Source organism: Lathyrus oleraceus, chromosome 6, assembly GCF_024323335.1.
Source record: "Lathyrus oleraceus cultivar Zhongwan6 chromosome 6, CAAS_Psat_ZW6_1.0, whole genome shotgun sequence".
Lineage (NCBI taxonomy): Eukaryota > Viridiplantae > Streptophyta > Magnoliopsida > Fabales > Fabaceae > Lathyrus > Lathyrus oleraceus.
Genome location: NC_066584.1, coordinates 11,209,806 through 11,232,559, shown reverse-complemented (window position 1 = coordinate 11,232,559; position 22,754 = coordinate 11,209,806). Strand labels below are relative to the sequence as shown.

The 22,754-nt window shown below is 31.6% G+C and overlaps 2 protein-coding genes across 2 annotated transcripts; both read left to right on the top strand.

Moving 5' to 3' along the window:
• Positions 1-8,758: 8,758 nt before the first annotated feature.
• On the top strand, positions 8,759-12,418 carry LOC127093655 (uncharacterized). The gene is made up of 5 exons (XM_051032589.1): positions 8,759-9,048; positions 10,312-10,490; positions 10,605-10,865; positions 11,700-11,941; positions 12,272-12,418. The coding sequence occupies exons 1-5, from the start codon at positions 8,759-8,761 to the stop codon at positions 12,416-12,418; spliced, it is 1,119 nt and encodes a 372-aa protein (XP_050888546.1).
• Positions 12,419-19,206: 6,788 nt separating this feature from the next.
• LOC127097252 (WUSCHEL-related homeobox 4) lies at positions 19,207-20,779 on the top strand. Its single transcript, XM_051035752.1, has 3 exons — positions 19,207-19,440; positions 19,649-19,963; positions 20,417-20,779. The coding sequence occupies exons 1-3, from the start codon at positions 19,255-19,257 to the stop codon at positions 20,570-20,572; spliced, it is 657 nt and encodes a 218-aa protein (XP_050891709.1). The 5' UTR covers positions 19,207-19,254; the 3' UTR covers positions 20,573-20,779.
• Positions 20,780-22,754: the final 1,975 nt, after the last annotated feature.

The window sequence follows — 22,754 nt, the reverse complement described above, 5'->3', positions numbered from 1 at the left end:
GGTGTAATTTTAAAAAGAAGTTGAATGGAGTAATAAGATTTTAGGAGAGACATTATTGGGCGGAATAGGAAAGTTTGTGTTAGGACAGTGACGTCATGAATTGGTTTGCAAAGTGGCGAACAACGGCATTCACAATGATACCATAGGATTAATTATGAGTGAAATTTGTAAGAGGAATAATAATAATTCACCCTTGCAGGTGCATCATTGTGATGATTGGAATGGAATCGTCATAATGTATTTTGACCAAACACGTGTGCCATCAATGTGCCACTCGTGCGCCGATTTTCAATCCTACTCTAACAAAAATCAAACTTATTAGTAGTAGTAGTAACAAAATATTCACATATTTAATAGTCCTCCCTCACTTCATTTTTAATGGATGGAGTAATAACTTTATATAATATTTTAAATTAGTTTTTTATTCTTTTGTTTTTAGAGGTATTTTAAGTTTTAGTTCATGTAAAAAATAAAATAAAACTTTACTCCCTCCGTTCCTTTATAAGTGTCGCTTTCTTGCAAAAAATTTGTTTCTTTTTAATTGTCACTTGCAAAATTCAAGATAGTATTAATTGCAATTTTGTCAAAATTACCCCTAGATAATGATTGCAGAGAAAGAAAAAATAAAGTGAATGTAAAACAATATAAGGGAAAAAATGAGAATAAATTTTTATTTTTATTACAATTCATTTGGTTAAGAATTTAAAATGAGGTAAATATAATAAATTAAAGAGAAAATTCAATAACAACATAGATGATAATGTAGCCATATAATATGAGAAAAAATTAATATAAAAGATGAAAGGAAAGAAATGTAAAACAATATAAGGGAAAAAATGAGAATAAAATTACATAAATCTACTAGATACGATAAAAAGAATTAAATATAAATTAAAATAAGATTTCATTATAATTAACAAAAAACTGAAAAAATATTAAAATTTAAGAAAGTTTTTAAATATATACATATATATATATATATATATATATATATATATATATATATATATATATATATATATATATATATATATATATATATATATATATATATATATATATATATATATATATATATATATATATATGCGCTTGCGGATCTAAGTGGACTAATTTGTGCCTCTTGCTCATATTAGGTGGAGTTTATCGATAATTTGCTTCCGTCTTTCTAGAGTAGGTTGTAGGCCTATTTGAAGGGATTAAGTGGTTTCGAGTGGGGGTAAGGCTGTCATGTTGGGGCTTACTATGATGTGACATGCAAGGCCATGAACTATCTAAAAATCTTGTAACAATTTATTTTTTTCCCAGATAAACTCGTTTTGTTATCATGGTGTGAGCACAATTGTTGCTCTTTTGTGGAATTAGGTTCAGCCTCGGATTTTGGATCTTTTTTTCTCTTTTAGAGATTGGGATAAGGACTTGCTATTGTGCTTCGGCAGATATGGGGGCGTCATGTTACTTTTTGGCCTCTTTGTGTGCAATGATATTAGTCTAATTTATCCTTCCCTTGACTTGTTTTTTCGAGGAATGGTTTTTGTATTTACTTCTTATTCGAGTATTGGTGGTGGTTGTTTTTTAGAGGGGTGTTTTTTATATCGTCTTATTTTTTTTTAGATCTTTTAAGGGTTCTCTTACTATTGCTTGTATATGACCTCTCATCACTTAATGTGTACTTTTTAGACTTTTTTTTATCTTTTTTTTTTAGCTCATGAAATTAAGGTAGCAAAAAGGGAAAGTCAGAAACAAGATGCGGAAGCACCCTGGACGAAATTTAAGAAACATGAAACTAACACCCACAAAAATGAAAGAAGCACAAAGGCAAGAATCAACATAAACAAAATCAAAAGGTTAAAAAAAATCTAAATTATCATGCAAGAATGGATGAGGGTATATCAAGAACCAAAGCAAGAAAAATAACTTTGATAAAAAAAAAGGTGCAGTGCTACACATTTTACCCTATTTTCTTTTCTCCTGCTTTTCAATTTTCCTGAGAAAATAAAACAAGTCTCAAGTCTCACAATTATTAGAGATAGAGCTTGGAAAGATTTGATATAAAGCATCATCCTCAACTTACAACCTGTTTTATATGAATAAACTAGATCAAACTCTAATTCTAATATGGTATCAAAAACTTATCGATTCAAACCACCCACCATTTATAGATACACTTCAAACCCAATATATTTGGCACAATGGAGTGTATTGGAAAAATCAAGTCCCGCATATATATAATTTGGGTCACCCACCATTTATATTTATGCATCAAGTTCAATAGTGTTGGACGTGAGGTATTGAGAAAATCTGAATTCCTACATTTGTTAGATATTAAGCTTGAAAATGTCAGTGCAAACTCTAGTTGCACTCAGATTGAGAGAAAATATAATTAAGAGAGTATAGAGTGTGGAAGTGTATAATGATGAATTAAATAATAAAAACATTACAACCAATGTGCTTTTGTACTAAAATGATATTACTTGAGTAGGAAGTAAATAACTAACTTTACTACACACCAACCTTCTAACTAACTCCAACTCCTATATACCATATTGTTGGATTATCTCAATATACTCCCTATAATCCAACCTAAGACATACAACAACCATGTAAACTAAGTAAAACATGTCAGCTATTGGAATTGAACAACTCCTAACTTTTTTTAAGAGCCAATAATCTGTGAATTTTTTAGTCCCTTAATTAATATATCTGCTAACTGAGATTCACTTGAGCAATACCTTACTTCAAGCTTTCCTTGATTCACTTGCTCCCTCAAGAAACGAAATTTGGCTTCTATGTGCTTGCTCCTGGCATGAAGAATCATATTATTTGTCAAATTGATACCTGACATGTTATCCAAGTGTAGAAAAAATGGTTTTCTAACTTAAATATTTAACTCCTTCAGCGTTAATTCAATCAAAATTGCTTGCCATGTTGCATAAAACTTTGTTATATATTATGCTACATATGAAGATAATGCAACAATTGGTTGTTTCCTTAAACACCATGAGACTAGTGCATCAAAAACTTTGAAGAAATAACCGGTTGTACTCCTTATATCAGTTTTGTCTCCACACCTGTCTGGATTTGAATAACATGTGATCATTGTATTATCATCACCTTTGTTTCTATGAAAAATAATACCATGATTGAATGTTCCATTTAGGTATCTTAGGATTCTTCTTGTTGCTTTTATGTGAGATACTCTATGATTATCAATGTATCTACCTATTAGGCCAATTGAGAATCCTTTTGTTGCATAGGTATCTCAAGGAGTTTACTATATGTTTAAACAATGTTGCATCCACCTTATCTTCATCCCCATTTCTCTCAAGTTTCAAGTTTGCTTCAATGGAGGAAGATGTCGGGTTATATTCAAGCATATTGAATCTCTATTGAGAACTTCTCTAACATATTTTCTTTGATGCAATACCATACTTTTCTAGTTTTCAAGAATTCCATACCTGAGAAGTATGATAGATTTCCTAAATATGACATCCCAAATTCCTTCATCGTCATATGATTGAACTTCTTCAAATTGTTGGTGTTGTTTCCTGTGACCAACAAGTCATCAAAATATAGGCATATGAGTGTTACGTCACTTCCCATTTACTGCACATACGCACCATATTCAGACTTGCACTTGATGAAGCTCAATCCCACCAAATAGGAATCAATTTACTTGTTATGGGGCCTTGGTGCCTGTTTAAGGACATGAAGGGCTTTATGCAGTCTGTACATCATCTCTTCCTTCCCCATCTTCACAAAACCCAAAGGTTGAGTGACATAGACCTCTTCATCCAACGATCCAATCAAAAAGGTAGATTTCACATCAACATGAAATGTTAACCAATTTCTATTGCAAGCTCAAGATACTATAACCTGGCTTTCTCCAACCTTGTAACTGGAGCATAGACCACTGAGTAGTCAATATTTGCTCTTTGTAGAAATCCTCTTTCTACTAGCCTGACCTTGTCTTTAGTGATTGAGCTATCGGGATTGTGCTTCAGTTTATAGACCCAATTTACCTCAATTGCTTTGGTGTTAGCTAGCAATTTGATAAGTTGCCATGTACGATTACTATCTATGGATGTTAACTCTTTAATCATTACATTCTAGGCTTCACTCTTTAAGGCTTAATTATCGTTGATAGGTTCAACATCTTTTAGCAATTCAAAATGAACATAATTTCCATCTTTCCTGACTTCATTATCAACAGTCACCTCACAATCTTGTAGTATTTATAAAGGAGTTCTTATCCTTTGAGGTCTTTGAATCACCTCAGGAACATTTTCAACTATTTCTTCTAGTGAAACATCATCTGGCTCCACTTCTTCTTCTTCCAAGCCTGAGTTTATCAAAGGCTTGATACTCGTTCTATTTGATGTCTAGTTCCATGCCTAATTTTCATCAATGATTATGTCTTTACTTATTATAAACTTCTCACTAAATGGGTTGAATAACCTATAACCTCTAGTCTTGTCATAACCAACAAGAATTATGGCTTCACTTTTGTCATCCAACTTCTTCCTTTTAGCGTCAGGCATATGCTTATGACAAACTGAGCCAAACACTTTAATGTGATTCACTAATGGTTTCTTGCATATCCATACTTTTGTTGGAACCATGTTTTTCAATCTCCTTGTTGGACACATATGCAATACATGTATAACAGTTTTAACTGCTTCTCCATACAATGAATTAGGCATACCGTTATGCTTCAAAATTCATCTAGCCATATCTAGAATGCTTATATTCTTTCTCTCAGCTATACCATTGTGTTAAGGTGTATATGGAGTTGTGACATCATGACCAATCCCATGTTATGCACAAAATTATTCAAATATCTTGGACGTGCACTCTCCTCCACCATATATGCCAAGGAATTTGATCTTCTTATCACTCTGATTTTCAACAAGAAATATGAATCTTTTAAAAAATTCAAACACGTCATCTTTATTATTGATTAGGTACACCCGAAGCTTCCTACTAAACTCATTCACAAAGGAGAAAAAATATATATTCCGATCAACGGTGTGATCCTCAAAAGGACCACAAACATCTTAATAAACTACCTCAAGAATGCAGGTTGATCTCATAGACAACTAGGAATTGAAAGCATTCATGGATTGATTTCCCACCAAGCAACCTTCACAAAGTTTCTCAGGCATTGAAAAATTTGGCATACCAATCACCTTATTGTGCCATTAGTTTATTGAGTGATCTAAATGGCCAAATCACAGATGCCATAACCTGTTTTGTTTGTTCTCAACCACAACTTGCAAACATTGAACTTCTGTAGAGCTTATCAGAGTCTTGAAAGTCCTATTTTTTAACAAGGGAGACCTCAAGAGTATCTTGTTGGTTAAATCAAAAAGTTAAAAGGTCTCATTCTTCATTGCTATTAAGAATCATTTCTCAATAAGCTTGCCAACACTCAGTAAGCTCCGCTTCATATCTGACACATATAACATATCTTCAATTATTGTTGAATTGACATTGCTTCTTGTAATCACAATGTTACATACTCTTTATGTCTATAGTGATCTGCTATCAGCAAGTCTGATCTTACTTCCTTTTTACTCATCAAACTTCATTAACCGTGAACTATGAGTCTTATGATTTGAGCAGTCTGTGTCCAAGAAATAAGTCCTTGAGTTCGTACTTCATCTGAAACTGCAGCCATAAACACCATGGTTTCAGAACCATTTGAATCATCATGTTCTATCTTTACTTCATCACTATCTTTATCTTTATAAGCTCATTTCCCTTTGTTATACCAATATTCCTTGGCCATGTGACCCTATTTCTCACAATTGAAACATTGCATAGTCTTTTTATCAACCTTTTCTTTATTATGATAAGTCCCTCCTCTTCTAGAAGGTTCAAGCTTCTCACCTCCTTCGTAGTATTTGACAAGAATATCTCATGCCTATTTTGCAGACTCAGCTTGATCTATTTGATCAAAAATTTCACCACAACTACATATTGGATGCAAAACGATGCCTTATAATCTTTCTTCTTGGAATCCTTGTCAAGATTGTGTTAAGCTTTAGTGGTGTTTGCTGCAAGCTTTGGCACACCATTGGTAACCACATAAAGAGTTTCTTGAAAGCCAAATAGAGACTTCATCTTCTTGTTCCAACACTCCAAGTTCTTGCCATCAAGGATGGGAAGGGAATATGGAATTCCATTACCATCATTCATCATTGAAACCGATGTAAGTCACCACCCTAGAACTGTGAATTCTTCGCCATGAACCAAAGTGTTATGGGCACCAATTTATGAGTGCAAACTCTAGTTGCACTCAAATTGAGAGAAAATATAATTAAGAAAAAGTAGATAGTACATAAGTGTAGTGATGAATTAACTAATAACAACATTACAACCAATGTGTTTTTATACGAAAATGATATTACTTGAGTATGAAGTAACTAACTAACTTCATTACACACCAACCTTCAAACTAACTTCAAATTCTATATACCATATTGTTGGATTATCTTACAATAAAAAAGAATTTATATAGAGTGACTTCTCTTAAATTATATATGTTAGAAGTAATCCATATTTAGAAATAGTATTGTTAATCAGAAGCAGAAGCTTCTGATGTGGTTGTTCCAGAAACAATGTTTAGCTTTTGGTTGTAGTATTAGTTTTTTTTCACCTACGTGATATTATTGTTTGTGTATATAAACCAAACATGTAACATAATTTAATAATGCAATCAATAGAGTTTCTCTCAAAAATTTAGTTAGATCTATTCTCGTCCTCTCTCTCTCTCTCTCTCTCTCTCTCTCTCTCTCTCTCTCTCTATCTATATATATATATATATATATATATATATATATATATATATATATATATATATATATATATATATATATATATATATATATATATATATATATATTCCATCTTCATATTCTTCATCTTGTGCACCAATAATTGGTATCTAGAACTCTGGTTTAGATTCACAGCGAAACACGGGTGTATAGTGAGGCGTGTGTGATTGATTTCATTTCTTGGATTCACGTTGAATTCACGACCGAAATCGTAATAGAATCACATTTCTTGATTTTGTGAGATTGGGAAACACGAGTGTTTGGTGAGATCTGTGTGAGTTTCAGTGAAAAAAATCGAATATGAACAGAGGAAACAATAGCTTGAATATAAAGCTTCAAATGTTTGATGGAAATAATTGGAATTAGTGATCGATCCAGATGCGTGTGTTGTTTAGCGCTCAAGACATTCTTGATCTCGTCAATGAAGGTTATGTTCCGGTTACGGCGGATGCAACGGAAGTACAGAGAAACACACAAATAGAAATGGGGAAGAAAGATCAAAAGGCGTTGTTCTACATCCATCAGTGTGTGGATACGAACGTGTTTGAGAAAATCGTTGATTCGACAATGACGAAGAATGCATGGGATACACTAGTATGGTGTTATGGAGGTGATGAATCATTGAAGAAGGTGAAACTTCAGTCTCTACATAAATAGTATGAGAATATCAACATGATGGACAATGATAAGATACCCGATTACATTAAAGTGATTCTAATCACCAATGAGATGAACTCTTGTGGAGAAACTTTGTCAGAACAATAAATCATTGAGAAGGTACTGAGATCTCTTACTCCTTAATTTAATTATGTTGTTATAGCAATTGAACATTCTAAATACCTAAGCACCATGAGGATTGAAGAGCTATAGAGCAGTTTAAAGGCACAAGAGTTGCGTCAAACTGAGAGAACCTCTGAAAGAGAGGTAGAGCAGGCTCTGAAGGCGTCTTTTGGGAAGAAGAGTCAGAAGCAGTCTTGCTCAGAAGCCAAGAAGAGACATGGTGGTAGTTTTCAGATTTCAAAAGCCTCAAATTATGATGAGAAGAAACATCAGAAAGGAAAGGAGATTTTTGACAAGATGAAGGTTCAAATGCTACTGTTGTAAGAAGTTTGGCTACTTTATTGCTGGTTGTCGGTCAAATAAGGAAAGAAAATCAGAAGAAGAAAACATAGCCAGAGGAGATTCTAATGATGAACATATGTTATTGATGACATTTGAATCTGATGGTGCGTATTTGGTAGAATGGTGGTATATGGACATTGGCTGCTCAAATCACCTAAATGGAAACAAATAATGGCTTGTCGATTTTGACTCTAGAAAGAGGAAAAATATCAGATGTGATGATGATAAATACCTTAACGCTAAAGGTATGGGAATGTCAAATTCAAGGTGAAGAATGGTAAAACTATTTTGATCAATGATATTTGGTATGTTCCTGGCATGAAGATCAATTTGATGAGTGTGGGTTAGCTCATTGAGAAAGTTTTCTCATTTACTATGAAGAAAAATCTCTTGAAGTTGTATGATTTTGATCAGAATATGATTATGCAATATGAGCAGGGAAGCAACATTATATTCAAGGTGAATGTGGAGACATCTAAAACAAAATGCCTTAGTGTAGAAGCCTCTTAAGGCGAAAGTGAGTTGTGGCATAAGAGATTAGGGCATCTTAATTTCAGAAGCTTAGGAAATCTGAATTCTAAGAAGTTGTTATATGATATTCCCAAGATTGTGAAGCCTGAGAAGTCATGTGAGATATGCATGAAAGGTAAGCAACTAGATTTCCATTTTCATTAGAAGTAGCCCCAAGAGCAAAACATGTTTTAGGAGTAGTACATTATGATGTTTGTGGACCATTTAAAGTACCTTCACTTAAAGGAAACAAATATTTTATGTCGTTTGTGGATGAGTTCATAAGAATGACATGGGTAACACTCATCAAGTTTAAGCATGATGGATTTGTCGAGTTTCAGAAGTTCAAGGTGAAAGCTGAAAAACAAAGTGGCCAGAAGCTGAAAGTTCTCAGAACTGATGGTGGAGGCGAGTATAACTCTACAGAGTTCAGAAAGTTCTGTGAGGAAAATGGAATTGAGCATGAGGTGATTGTTCCATACACTCCTCAATACGATGGTCTTACTGAAAGAAGAAACTGGACTTTTCTTAATATGACAAGGAGCATGTTGAAGGAGAAGAAGTTGTCTCACACCTTGTAGGGAGAAATTGTTACCACTGCAGCTAGGGGTGTGCAAAATAACCAATAACCATGAACCAAATTCCTATCCAAATTAATCCAAACTTTAAAACCAAACCCAAAATTATATTTTGAAATTGGTTATCCATTTATCAAATTAAAAAAAAACCGGTAACCATTATTAAAAACCGGTTCAAGTAAACGGTTACCATTTTTCAATAATCATTTCAAATCAATCCAAAACACAAATTTCAGAATCCCTAATTCTCAAAAATCCAAATTCCCAATTCATCAAAACCGGCATCCTATTGTAAATGGTATTGAAAGTTGTGATGTTTGCTTTCATATTGGTATTCTTTAACAATGTTCAAGTCAAATTCTGTGAGTAGTAAATTTGTAATTTTGTAATTGTGTGTTGTATTATGGAGTTATTTTTATCCATTTTCTTAGCTTTAATTGGTTGTGAATTGTTTCTATTGATTTCTATTTTTAAAGATTTGTATAGAAAATATAGTATTAGTATACAATTTGTTTTTCAATGTTTTTTTTCCTGTATATTTGGATATTTGCAAAGAAAACAAACTGAAAACAAGTTGGCAATTTCATCCTTAGTTATTTGTGAGTTTGAAAAAAGTCAACAAAAATTTTATCATTTTAATTTCTCCTTACAACTAGTCAGTTATTTTTATGACGTGGCAATTACTTTACTTTTTTATTATTGTAAAATTAAATGTGACATTGTTGATAGTTATCCTCTTAAATAAAATTGAGAAGCTGCAAAAAAAAACTACCGTCAATAAAACTGCATCGTATGATTTTTTAAATCTGATTTATTTTTATAATTTTTTTAAATTGTTTTTTTTATAAAATTGTTTTTTTATAAAACTGTAAAAAAACTGGTTTGAAAAATACCAATTTAAAACTCTTTTTTTAAAATTGTTTTTTTTTTCTATCTTATAGGTAATTACTTAATTTTGATTTTTCAGATTGAAATTTAAAAATAGTGATTGATTTAAAGAGCGATTTGATAAAGTTAAGAAGTTGTTGGAATGAAAATTAAATTAGAGGGAAATTTGGTTTTAAAATTGATCCAAACAAAAAATAATTTTTTTAGTACAAACCGGTTATTAACCAAACCGATCCAAACATAAACCGATTTTAAAAATATAAACCGGTTTTATCAAAGTGGTTTTAAAAACCAAACTGATCCATATATTTGGTTCAATTTGGTTATGGTTTTGAACCATGCACACCCCTAACTGCAGCATATATGCTCAACAGGTGTTCAACAAAGAAGTTGAAGGAAATTGTTCCTTTTGAGAATTGGGCTGGTGATAAGCAAAGTGTGAGTCATTTCATGGTATTTGGTTTTGTTTGTTACAAACATGTTCCAGGTGCTACTAGAAAGAAATGGGATGATAGAAGTAAAGTAATGTTACTGATTGGGTACCACAATACAGGTGCATATAAGATTTATTGTCCAGTCACTAATAAGGTGGAATTCAATAGAGGTGTTATTGTGAAAGAATCAGAAGCATGAGATTGGAATGAGTCTCAATCTAACTCTGGTGCAGTGTTAACATCTGAGTTAACTTCTCAAGAGATTTCTGACTCAGAAGGAGATTCTGCCTCTGAAGATCAGTCAGAGTCAGATGGTAATTCTGAGTCTAAAGATGAGTCAGAGTCTGATATTAACTTTGAAGTTGTAAAAGACCCAGAAGGTGAATATGATGATGATTTATATTCTGATGATACTCCAGAATCTAGTGATAATCCAACCTCTGATAATGGTCATGCCTTTGAAGGTGGACCTTTTAAAGGTGGAGCTTCTGAAGGTGGTCCAGCCTCTGAAACCAGACCATAGAGAATTCGTCAAATACCACAGAGATTTATAGAGTTTGACATGTTGTAATATACTAAGATAGACTCTGAAGGGGAAGTTATTTAGTGTGCCATGTTAGTAGACTCTAAACCAGTTAGTGTTGAAGAAGACCTCAAGAAGAAAGTGTGGATGAAGGCCATGAAAGAAGAACGCGAGGCTATATAAAGAAACAAGACTTGGGAGTTGACTGAGCTTCCAAAGAACAAGAAAGCCATCAATGTTGGATGGGTTTTCAAGGTGAAACTGAAGCCAAACAGATCAATTGAAAAACACAAAGTAAGGTTAGTAGCAAGAGGATTTCTACAGAAATATGGGTTAGATTAGTTTGAAGTGTTCACATCCGTAGCTAGACATGAAATAATTAGATTGGTGATTGTTATAGCTGCAAATAGGAATTGGTCTCTGATACATTTGGATGTAAAATATGCCTTTCTGAGCGGTCCATTGCAAGAAGAGGTATATGTGTCATAACCCCCTGGATTTATAAAAGAAAATCAGGAATGGATGGTGTACAAGTTACATAAAGCATTGTATGGACTAAAACAAACTCCTAGAGCTTGGAATCTTAAAATTGGTTCATTTTTCAAGCTCAAAGGATTCAGAAAGTGTGAGATAGAGTATGGCGTTTATGTTCAACATACTTCTGAAGGCAATATGATTCTGGTGTGTCTCTATGTTGATGACATATTACTGACAGAAAGATGTTCATATGAGATAATAAAGTTCAAGAAGGTGCTAAAGAATGAGTTTAAGATGAGTAATCTGGGAAATATGATATATTTTTTAGGGATGAAGATTCTGTACTCTGAGAAGGGTATCATTTTGCACCAGCTGAAGTATGAACTTGAACTTCTGAAGAGATTCAAACTGAAAAATTATAAGACTGCAATCACACCTGCTGAAACGAATCACAAGGTGGATTCTGATATTGAGGGTGATAATGTAGATGTTAGAATTTTTAAACAGTTGGCTGACTCATTGAGATATCTTTGTAATATCAAACCTGACATCTGTTATACAGTTGAAATAGTAAGTAGGTTTATGAACAAACCAAAGTGGTCACATTACCTAACTGCTTTCAGGATTCTAAGGTATATTAAGGGAACTCTAAAGTATGAAGTGTTATTCCCTTCTAGTGTTAAGTTTGAATCAGAATTTATGTGCTATTTAGATTCTGATTGGTGTGGAGACAGAGTTGACAAAAGAAGTACTTCTGAATATTTCTTCAATTATTTGAGAGGTCCTATCTCTTGGTGCTCCAAGAAGCAACTAGTGGTTGCATTGTCAACATGTGAAGCTGAATACATTGCAAGTGCTTTATTTGTGTGTCAAGCTATTTGGCTTATGAATTTGTTGCAGGATCTAAAGATCAAAGTGAAAAAGCCCGTGAAGCTGATGATTGACAACAAATCAGCCATAAGCCTTACCAAGAATTCAGTGCTGCATGAAAGAAACAATTATATTAACACGAAGTTTCATTTTCTGAGGAATCGAGTTCAGAATTGAGCGTTAGAAGTTGTATATTGTAGTACTCATAAACAACTTGCAGATGTGTTGATTAAAGTTGTGAAGATTGAACACTTTATCCACCTGAGGGATGGAATTGGTGTTGTAGAGTTTAGTTAGTTGAATATGAATTAAGGGATGGTGTTAGAAGTAATTCATATTCAGAAGTAGTATTGTTAATCAGAGGAAAAAGCTTCTGATGTGGTTGTTCCAAAAACGATGTTTAACTTCTAGTTATAGTATTATTATTTTTCGCCTACGTGACATTATTGTTTGTGTATATAAACCAAACGTGTAACAAAATTTAATAATGCAATCAATAGAGTTTCTCTCCAACAGTTAGTTATATCTATTTTCTCTCTCTTTCATCTTCATCTTTTTCATCTTGTGCACCAACAATAGATTAATTTTGTAAGAACGAATTATGTTAAATTCTAATTCTAATAACATGACTAATATGATCAAATTTTCTATAATTCTTTTAGATAACAAAAGCTATCCACAAATAATTTCTCAGTTAACTCAAAATCAATAGGACCAAAATGATGTAATCAAACTAGGAGCTTCACTAACAGAGAGTATAATCAATTATATATTGGTAGGGAAGTGGGAATTATTGCGTCGCTTAGGGAAGTGAGAATGTTTAACCAATACAACTGCAAATGCACATGTACCACATTTCTATATACATTGGATTGGTTAGGCAATATGCATACATAATACATGGCTCCACTTTAGGATTCTTTGCAAATTTAATAATACACCAACATAATCAATCTCGTAAAAAGACGAATGCAACGAAAATTTTAAGGCTACATCATGAATGCATGGTCTATACGTGGAGTATAAAGTATAATTTGGGAATTTGATGCTTCCCTTCCTAAAGTAAGGGAATGGATACCATGGGGTTGGATCTGATAGAGAAATTATTTTCACTCATTATATTAGCATCAACTTATTATTTCTTATGATTAAATTAAATTCAAATTCAAACTCTAATTAAAAAAAGGATTAAAATATAGAGTATGTTACATTCTTATGATTAAATTGGAATTCAAACTCTCTAATTAAATTGTGTTATGATAGACAAATTCATCTTTCACTCCTGCATAGTTTTGTTTCCCATATAAAAATCCTTTTGTTAAAAAGCTGATAAAAGTGTTTCTTTTTATTCAAGTATAGGGATTGGAGGAATCTTTTAGTATTCATTCATGAGAGTTCACTAACTTTAATTGAAAGAGAGAGAAGAGCACCGAAAAGTGAAAACACCTTATGATGAAAGCAAGAAAATTTCAAACGACCCGATTTGACAGGCCAACACACACTACTCCTCTGTCCACACACGTTTCTTTACAAACATCCTCTTCATTCAGATATGTCTTCTGTACAACATTCCCCTTTAACTTCAAGTGTGAAAATACAGAAAAATATAAATCAAAGTAAAATTTCTGAGATTTGATTTCATCAAAAAGTTAAAACAATAAGAGATTTTAAAGTGATCGACATGAGAAAAAAGTTTGATCACCGTAAGCTTTTTAAATTTGTTCTACTACTTTTTGTTATCAAATAAATTTAAATAGATTTTCATCATAATTTTCAAAATATTAGTACAATTTACAAGAATACTTTTTATTTAGATTTTCTTTTACAAAAACTAATTACTTTTAATCTTTAAATTAGTGATTCTATCATGTGAAACAAAGTATATTCATATGCACCATGTCAAGTATTGTCGATTAAAATGATATTATAAGAATCGGATTTTAGTAATATTGTAAAGATTAACTTGTTGGTAGGTGAACAACAAATTAGCAATAGATTTAGCCAATAATTCAATAAATTATGGGAGAAGTAAACAAATCGGAATTTTTTTTTCTTCTTCTTAGATACGAGTAAGCAAATATCTATTTGAGATTGAATATTTCATAACAGAGTTGCACCTTGTGGATATTCTAACCTAGACATTGAATATGACAAGATTTGACGGTCTAAAAGGAATTGATGGGAATGAGAAGATTAAGCAACATGAGTTAGGAGGAATATTCTGTTGAAATTCGATTTTAAAAGTTAGTTATAAGGTAGTTATAACTAACTTCACAAGTGGTGACTATTGATTGCACATGTGGTTACTACTAGTTCTATATGTGATTACTATTAACTATGTACGTGGTTACTAACTACAAGTTAGTTAATTAATTAGTAGTAGGATCTTATATAAATGATGTGACACATGTTTGTAACAACAACAAAGTAGATCAATTGAAAAGTAAACCCTCTTCACTCTAATTTCACTATAACCCTCTATAATTCATTTATCTTCTTTATGTTCATTACCTTGTGTGGCAAGTTATCCCAAAAAATTGGTATCAAGAGTGTCAGTTTGATCCTAACTTCCATCAACGACAAATGAAAACACAACCTCTAATTAATTTCCTACAAATCTACCAGTATTCAAAGGGGGACATTGTGATAGAAGGTGCGTGTAAATGAATGTCATATTCATATTTTAATATGTGTTTCAAATCATAAACGACAGACTCTCAGCATTGGGATCAAATGCAACAGAAGTGCATAAGATTGATCATCGTAATTTGAGAAAGAAAGATGGCAAATGGATGTTCCTAATCCATCAATGTGGGGATCCAAGCATCTTTGAGAATTTTATTGAGGAAGAAACTAAGGGTGTGTGGGATACACTAAAGAAGTTGTATAAAGATGGTAAGAAATCGAAGTTCAATCTTTAAGAAAGCAATATGAAAATACACATATGAATGATGGTAAGGTAATTGTAGAGTTCTTCTCAAGATTGGTGTTGCTAACCAATCAAATGAAGTCATGTGGTGAGAAGATCAGTGAATTGCAAAAGGTTGAGAAAGTCTTGAGAGTCTTAGGTGCAAATTTTAACTAGATAGTCGTGATAATTCAAGAATCAAAGGACATGTCCAAGATGAATCTTGAAGAGTTGCAAGCATCCTTAGAGGCTCATGAGTTAAGATTAAAGTAGAGGAATTATGAGAATATCACATAACAAGTTCTAGAAGCCAAATTCTTCAAGAATGTGAATGAAGATGCCTCAAATATCAATAAAGGGAAATAAAAGTGAAAGAAAAGTGAAAGAAGAAGTGTAATGGTGAATATGCTGACAAGAACTCAACGATTCAATGAGAGACAAGGAAGAATAGTGTCTCTCACAATAAGAAATTCAAGAAGGTGGATATGAAGGAAGTGAAATGTTATTATTATTAAAAGTTAGTCACTATGTTATAGGATGTTACTTTAATAAAGAAACCAATGGAAGTGACAAAGAAAAATCATATTTTACACATGCAGCGCAATAGTGATTCTAAGGAGGTCATACTAATGACCAACACACACGTGACACAATATAAAACTAATATGTGGTATCTAGACACAGACTGCAATAACCACATGACAGACAGAAAAGATTTGTTTATCAAACTTGATAATTTAGTGAGAAAGTCTGTTAGATTTGTAGATAATAACATAATTACATATAAAGGTACATGAAATGTTCTAGTGAAGAAGAAGGATTGACAAGAAACAATCTTAAATAATGTGTTATATGTTCCATCAATGGAAAATACATGCTAAGTTTGACCCAATTGCTTAACAAAAACTATACCATAAGGTTAGAATATAAGGAGTGAAGGTGTTTAATGTAAGTTCCAAACTAATACTGAAGGCACCTTTTCAAACAACACAAAATTCAAAATTATGATTAACAATCTTGACCCATAATCCCTTGGGTCAACCACATATGAGGATCAAAACTAGATTTGACATCGGAGATATGGTCATCTAAATTAAGGAGCCTTAGCCTAATGCACGTGAAGAAAATAGTGTATGGATTAACTCGAATCAAAATGACAAAGAAGTTATGCAAAGAGTCATGTGTAGCCAAGCAGACAAGGAAGTCATTCAAACATGGATTGCATATGGAGTTAAAGCAGAAGTTAAAGATTTTTCATTAGATGTTTGTGGGTCATTTGAAATAAATTCAAGGGGAGGTAATTATTACTTTTTGTCCTTTCATACATGAGTTCATAAGATATATGTGGATTTACTTAATAGAGAAGAAAATTATTCACAAATTTCAAAATATTCAAGTCGTTAGTTAAAAAACAGGTTGAATGTGACATCAAAAGGTTGAGAATTAATGGAGTTGATGGAGGTAAAGGAATTGAGCTTGAGATCATAACACATTATACACCTCAGCACAATGAAATTGTTGAAATAAAGAACAAGAGCATATTGAACATGACAAGAAACCTGCTTAAGGCAAGACAATTTCCAAACAATTTATGAGGATATGCAACCTCAAAAATAGTCCACATCATCAATAGATGTCCAACAAAGAATCTGAGCAGCAAAAAACCTTATGGAGCATAGACAAGATTGAAACCAAGTGTTGTATACTTTAAAATCTTTGTGTCAATTTGCTATATGCATGTACTTGAGTAACTCATAAGGATACTAGATAATATAGGTCAAACTATGATTCTGATTGGCTATCACACAACAAGTGCACACAAATTATTATCACTAAATGATAATAAGTAGGTATGTGTAATTTGATGAGAGAAAAGGATGGAAAAAGTTAAAAGTTTGAAATAATCTAATGCAAAATGGTGAAAGTCCAAATTACATCAACACTATACTTTACAAGATGACCAAGTAAATAAAGTGGCACAAACTTAAGAGGTGAGAAGAACAAGGGGTCAAACTCAATCAATTGGTTCAACTGACTATAAAAGATTTCATGACCATGGCATAAGTGAAAATGTTGATCTGATTGAAGAATTCATGACAGATGAATGTGAGCAAACTGACCTCAAACAAGCCCTGAAATATGTAAATTAGCAAGAATCTATGAAGGAAGAACTCAAAGCAATTTAGAAGAATCACACATGAAATGTGTTAAATCATTCATGCAAGAGATCCATAGATGTAAAGTGGGTATATAAGCTGAAGCTCAAGTCAAATGGTGAGGTAGTTAAGTACAAGGCAATGCTAGTAGCAAATAAGGTTCTTTCAAAGGCTTTAAGTTGATTTCAATGAGGTATATGCACCAATTTCCACATTTGAAACCATAACAATTGTGGTGGTCGTTACAGCATACAAAGTGTGGTGAATGCGTCAGTTGGATATGAAGTTACCTTTTCTCAATGGACCAGTAAAGAGAGAGGTCTAGGTCAAGCAATCACCAGATTTTAAGATCAAAGGACAAGAAAAGATGGTGTACATACAAATAAAGGTACTATATGGATCAAAGTTGGCACCTAGAGCATGGAGCAAAAGAATTGATAACTTTTTGATAAAGCTAGGATTCAAAAAGTGAACCTCAAAAAATGGAGTGTATGCAAAATGTTCTAATATGAAAGATCAAGGTGACAGGAAAATTACAAAAAAAAATGCTTATCCATGATTGGAACAACTCCAATTTCACGGAGCTTAAAGAAATAATGGATAATGGTCATATATAATCATGTGAGGCAGAGTATGTTGTTGCCTCATATGCATCTTGTCAAATATTATGGACTGAAATGCTATTAGAAGAACCAAAATTCAATAAGATTGTGAAAATCAAGATGTTGGTAGACAAAAAATCAATAATATATTTGGGTAATCATCAAATGAGCGTAGGGAGAAGTAAACACATTGAAACAAAGAATCATTTCTTTAGAGATCAAGTAAACAAAGATAGATTGGAAATTGAATATTGCAAGATAAAGTTGTAACATGAAGATATTCTAACCAAACTATCAAAGAAGACACGATTTAATGGTTTAAAGAAATTAATGGGAATGAGAAGATTATGCAACATGAATCTGGAGGAGTATTTGTGATGTGATTTAGTTTTAATAGTTATAAGTTAGTTATAAGATGGTTAGATTATAACTAACTTCACATGTGGTTACTATTGATATCACATGTGATTACTACTAGATTAACATTTTATTATCATTAGTTTCAGAATTGGTTATATTAGTTGCATATGTTATCACTTCTTTTAATTATAAATGTGGTTATTCACTATAAGTTATCACTTCTTTTAATTATAAATGTGGTTATTAACTATAAGTTGTTAGTAGTATGATCATATGTAACATATATATTTGTAATAATAAACTCTTTTTTCACTATAACTTCATTCTAATCCCCTCTAATTTTATTTATCATATTTTCTCTCTGATATTTATTATAAAAAAAAATTATTTATTATATTAATTAAATAATTATATATATATATATATATATAAACTAAAAGCATTAATTATTCATCCAAGTAATTTAAAATTTGACTTTTTTCTTTTAATAAGAAAGAAGTATAAAATATAAAAACAGAGTTAAATAAAATAATCTGTTTTTTGAAAAACTTAATTAAAAAACTTGTAGTTTTGAAAGGAATAAAATATATTTAATATCATTATCATGATCATATAATACAAAACAAAACCTAAAGGCTGTTGATAATGTTTTCACACACAAGCAAAGTTTGTTACTGGAACAGTATATCCTTGAACGTACAAATAAGTAAGTTACCTTACTTACCCTATGGCTATGCTTTTCATTTGCTTGTTAAACTTTTAAATTTTGTCGTCTTTAACTTTTAGTTTAATTTAGAGAGGGAAATTCTTAAGTCAACTTCACCTCATCATTTGGTCTTGCCAACACCTCATTTCCCACTTTCTCTTCTTTTTACTGTTGTTTGTTTTTCTCATCATCATCATTCATTCATTCATTCTCTATATATAATCACATTCCCTATCATACATTTCTTCATCACAATTATATTACTACTATATTAAAACATTATGAAGGTTCATCACTTCACACGTGGATTCTGGGAACATGAACCTTCCCTCTCTCTTGGTTGCAAACGTTTACGTCCTCTTGCACCAAAGATTTCCGATAACACACCTTCTCTTTCTTTTGATCTCAAGACTTTCATTAGACCAGAAACCGACGACAAGAAAGATCCACCTTCACCACAAAGCCAGGTTCATATATAATTCAACTCTTATTTTTCATGCAGCAATGGTCTATGTAGCACCAACATCTCTGAATAAAAACCGTGTTTATGTCCGTGTCCGTGTCGGACATTTGCACAGACACTTTATTAGTTTTTTTAAATTATTATATGTGTCATCATGTCAGTATCGAGGTGGTGTTTATAATTAATTCATATGTGTATATGTTTTTGTATAGGTTGTTGAAACGCATGTTCCAGGAGGGACGAGGTGGAATCCGACGCAAGAACAAATAGGAATATTGGAGATGTTATACAGAGGTGGAATGAGAACACCAAATGCACAACAAATAGAACAGATAACTGTTCAACTTAGCAAGTACGGTAAAATTGAAGGCAAAAATGTGTTTTATTGGTTCCAAAACCACAAAGCACGCGAGAGACAAAAGCAAAAACGTAACAGTCTTGGTCTTCCTCACAGTCCTCGTACTCCCACAACCACACTAGTGTCTCCTACCTTTAGTACTATTACAACTTTGGACACGCCTAAAAGGGTATGTTTATTCATGTGTTTTGTCTATTAACATAACTTAACTTTGGCCGTTTTCTAGAGCGTGGAAAGCGGAATACCACGCAGAGTTAAACTATAATTAATTAGGATTTTTATTTATTTTGTCACGATTATGATGTGTATATATAACTTCTAAAAATTTAAGAGAATTTTTATTTATTTTGTCACGATTATGATGTGTATGTATAACTTCTAAAAATTTAAGAGAATTCTGACCACTAAATTATTAAAATAGTTTGTCTTCTAAAAATTTAAAACGACTCTGATCACTAGGTGACTAAAATTATCTAATAATCTAATGACAAAAAATTTATGCAATTGAATATTTTTGCAATTTTCAACTCAACTGAATTATTAAAAGATATACTGAAAATATAACCTTGTTACTATTATTAAATTTGTATGTTTAATTGAATATGTTACTTTTTTTTGGCAGGGGGAAGGAATGAAAAGAAATCAAGAAGATAGTCCATTGAAGAAGAGTAGGAGTTGGCCATTTGAGTACTTAGAAGAGCAAAATTGGTCATCAATATGCAAACAAGAGGAACATAAAACTCTAGAGCTTTTCCCACTACACCCTGAAGGGAGATGAAGGAGTTTAATAAATCTATGAACATTTAAATAAATTTATTTATTTTTAGCTTTTTCTTTCTAAAATATGCTTTAAATTTGCTTTAGGAGTATAAATTTTCTTCTTTCATTTACATTGGGAAAGAAGAAAGACAAAGTTGTCTACTACTACTATAACTTTGTACTCTTCCATGTAGTAATGTTCTTATTCCATGACTTTGGAGCCAAATGAACCAAATTGATTTGTCCCTCTCTTTTTTCATTGTAGTAGGTGTGTGACTTTGAAAAATATAAACACTTTAGGTTAAAAGGTGAAGCTATACAAACACTGAAGTCCACGCACCTACTTCTACTAATCTTATCTTAATTAATAATTAAGGGTTTATACATTCTCATAATTTGGGTTTAAATTTGAATAAAGGATGTAATTGTCCTCGATATAGCCGAAATCTTGGATAATAATCATGCTGGATACTCCACTCACACTATAGATCAGACTTTCATAAAGTAAGGCCAAATTGAGTTTCAAAAGGGTGCACGAGTTCCTTTGTTTTTTTTTCATCTTGACATGCAAATTATTTAGGCCTATATTTCATAGATTCTTTGTACTTGTAGGACCAATGATTATCCCACCATGGGAATTGGGAGGGAAAGAAAGATAAATTTTTTACAAAATTCATAATTAAAGTATTTGTTGTCAAAATACACACTATTTATTGATTGGATTTTTAAATAATAAATAATGTGTGTACAACACACATTAGCACAAGAAAAATAATTTGAGATAGAATTCGTGAGAAAAATTACACATTCATTTTAACTTATCTCTTTATTTATTAAAGAGATAATTTAATTTAGGAGATGTTCGAGCTACAGTTTAGACAATTTTAACTATAAAAATCATTTGAATTGCAAAAAAAAAAAATATTCAATTTAATTTAATTCAGTTGATTTTTATAAATAAAATCGAATCAAACTAAACTAAACCAATGTGATTTGGACTGGTTCGGTTTTCACAAAATTTTTATGGAGGTATACATACACATATAGAATACTATATAAATTTTTATTTAATCATTTACACATTACCATTACCAAATAACAAATCACAATCACAATGAGTATAAGTTACAACCCTATTTCCGCACTAAATAAATAAAAAATCAATAACAAAGTGTATTACAAAGTACACATCTCCTACACCAAAACTAAGTTACCCATCATGCAACATAACATAGAAATTATTTAATCATATACTAGACCTTAAAAATCCAACATCATCTCTTAAGACAGCAACAAACAACCTCCTACTACTAGAAAATTCAGTCACAGCAACATCAAACTTTTCTATTAAAATCATGATATCCAAGTATCATTCTTTAGAGTTCCTTACATATCATAATCAAAGAGATTAATACTTAAAAACAAATAAAAATAATTAAAAGATATGAACAAGATTTAAAAAGATATCATTTCATTTTCAAACACATATACTAATCATATTCAATATTAGAAAGACCCTAACTTAGTAGTGCGATTGAAGTCATTTCTAAAAATGTATTAAATATATTATAAAATAGGTTTGGTTTGCTTTGGTTTAAAAGATACAAATCTCAATACGAACTTAATTGTGCGGTTTTGTTAAATATAGCTCAAATACATTCGAAACAAATGCGATTTTTTGCGTTTTTCGATTTGATTCGGTTCAGTTAATAATTTTCTATTGGCTCGGTTCAATTTTAAATACCCCGAATTCAAACCATATTTTTTATCTAATTCTTTTATATATTTTTTCTTTTCTATTTTTATCTAAATAACCAGTTGTTTTTAGATCTATTTTTTTAAAATTTATTTTATGGCATGAATGTTGCATTATTATGTCCTTTATTTTGGTGTCACGTTATGTTAGTTATGTTAGTTCTCCGTCTTCTTATGTTGTTTGTTTTATATTCACGTATTAACTTTGATTGATTATTATTAGAAGTTAGTAACTCATTATTTAATAAGAAAATTTATATTCGACAATGTTGTATTCGACTTAGTAAAAGTAGTTGTAGACAACATAGTCGAAGATAGTTAAGTATGAGTTGGATGTATCATGTTCTTGTCTACACCAATGAAAATAACATTCAAGGCCTTGGAGTTTTAAAAGCTTTATCATCTTTAGCATTTGTCCAATCAACTTCAAGTGTAAGATTGATGTT

Coding starts and splice junctions, on each gene's coding strand:
- LOC127093655 (XM_051032589.1), top strand. CDS start 8,759: ATGACATGGGTAACACTCATCAAGTTTAAGCATGATGGATTTGTCGAG. Junction 10,491..10,604: donor GATTGGGTACCACAATACAG/GTGCATATAAGA, acceptor ACTCTGGTGCAG/TGTTAACATCTGAGTTAACT. Junction 10,866..11,699: donor TAAAGGTGGAGCTTCTGAAG/GTGGTCCAGCCT, acceptor TATATTTTTTAG/GGATGAAGATTCTGTACTCT.
- LOC127097252 (XM_051035752.1), top strand. CDS start 19,255: ATGAAGGTTCATCACTTCACACGTGGATTCTGGGAACATGAACCTTCC. Junction 19,441..19,648: donor CACCTTCACCACAAAGCCAG/GTTCATATATAA, acceptor GTTTTTGTATAG/GTTGTTGAAACGCATGTTCC. Junction 19,964..20,416: donor CTTTGGACACGCCTAAAAGG/GTATGTTTATTC, acceptor TTTTTTTGGCAG/GGGGAAGGAATGAAAAGAAA.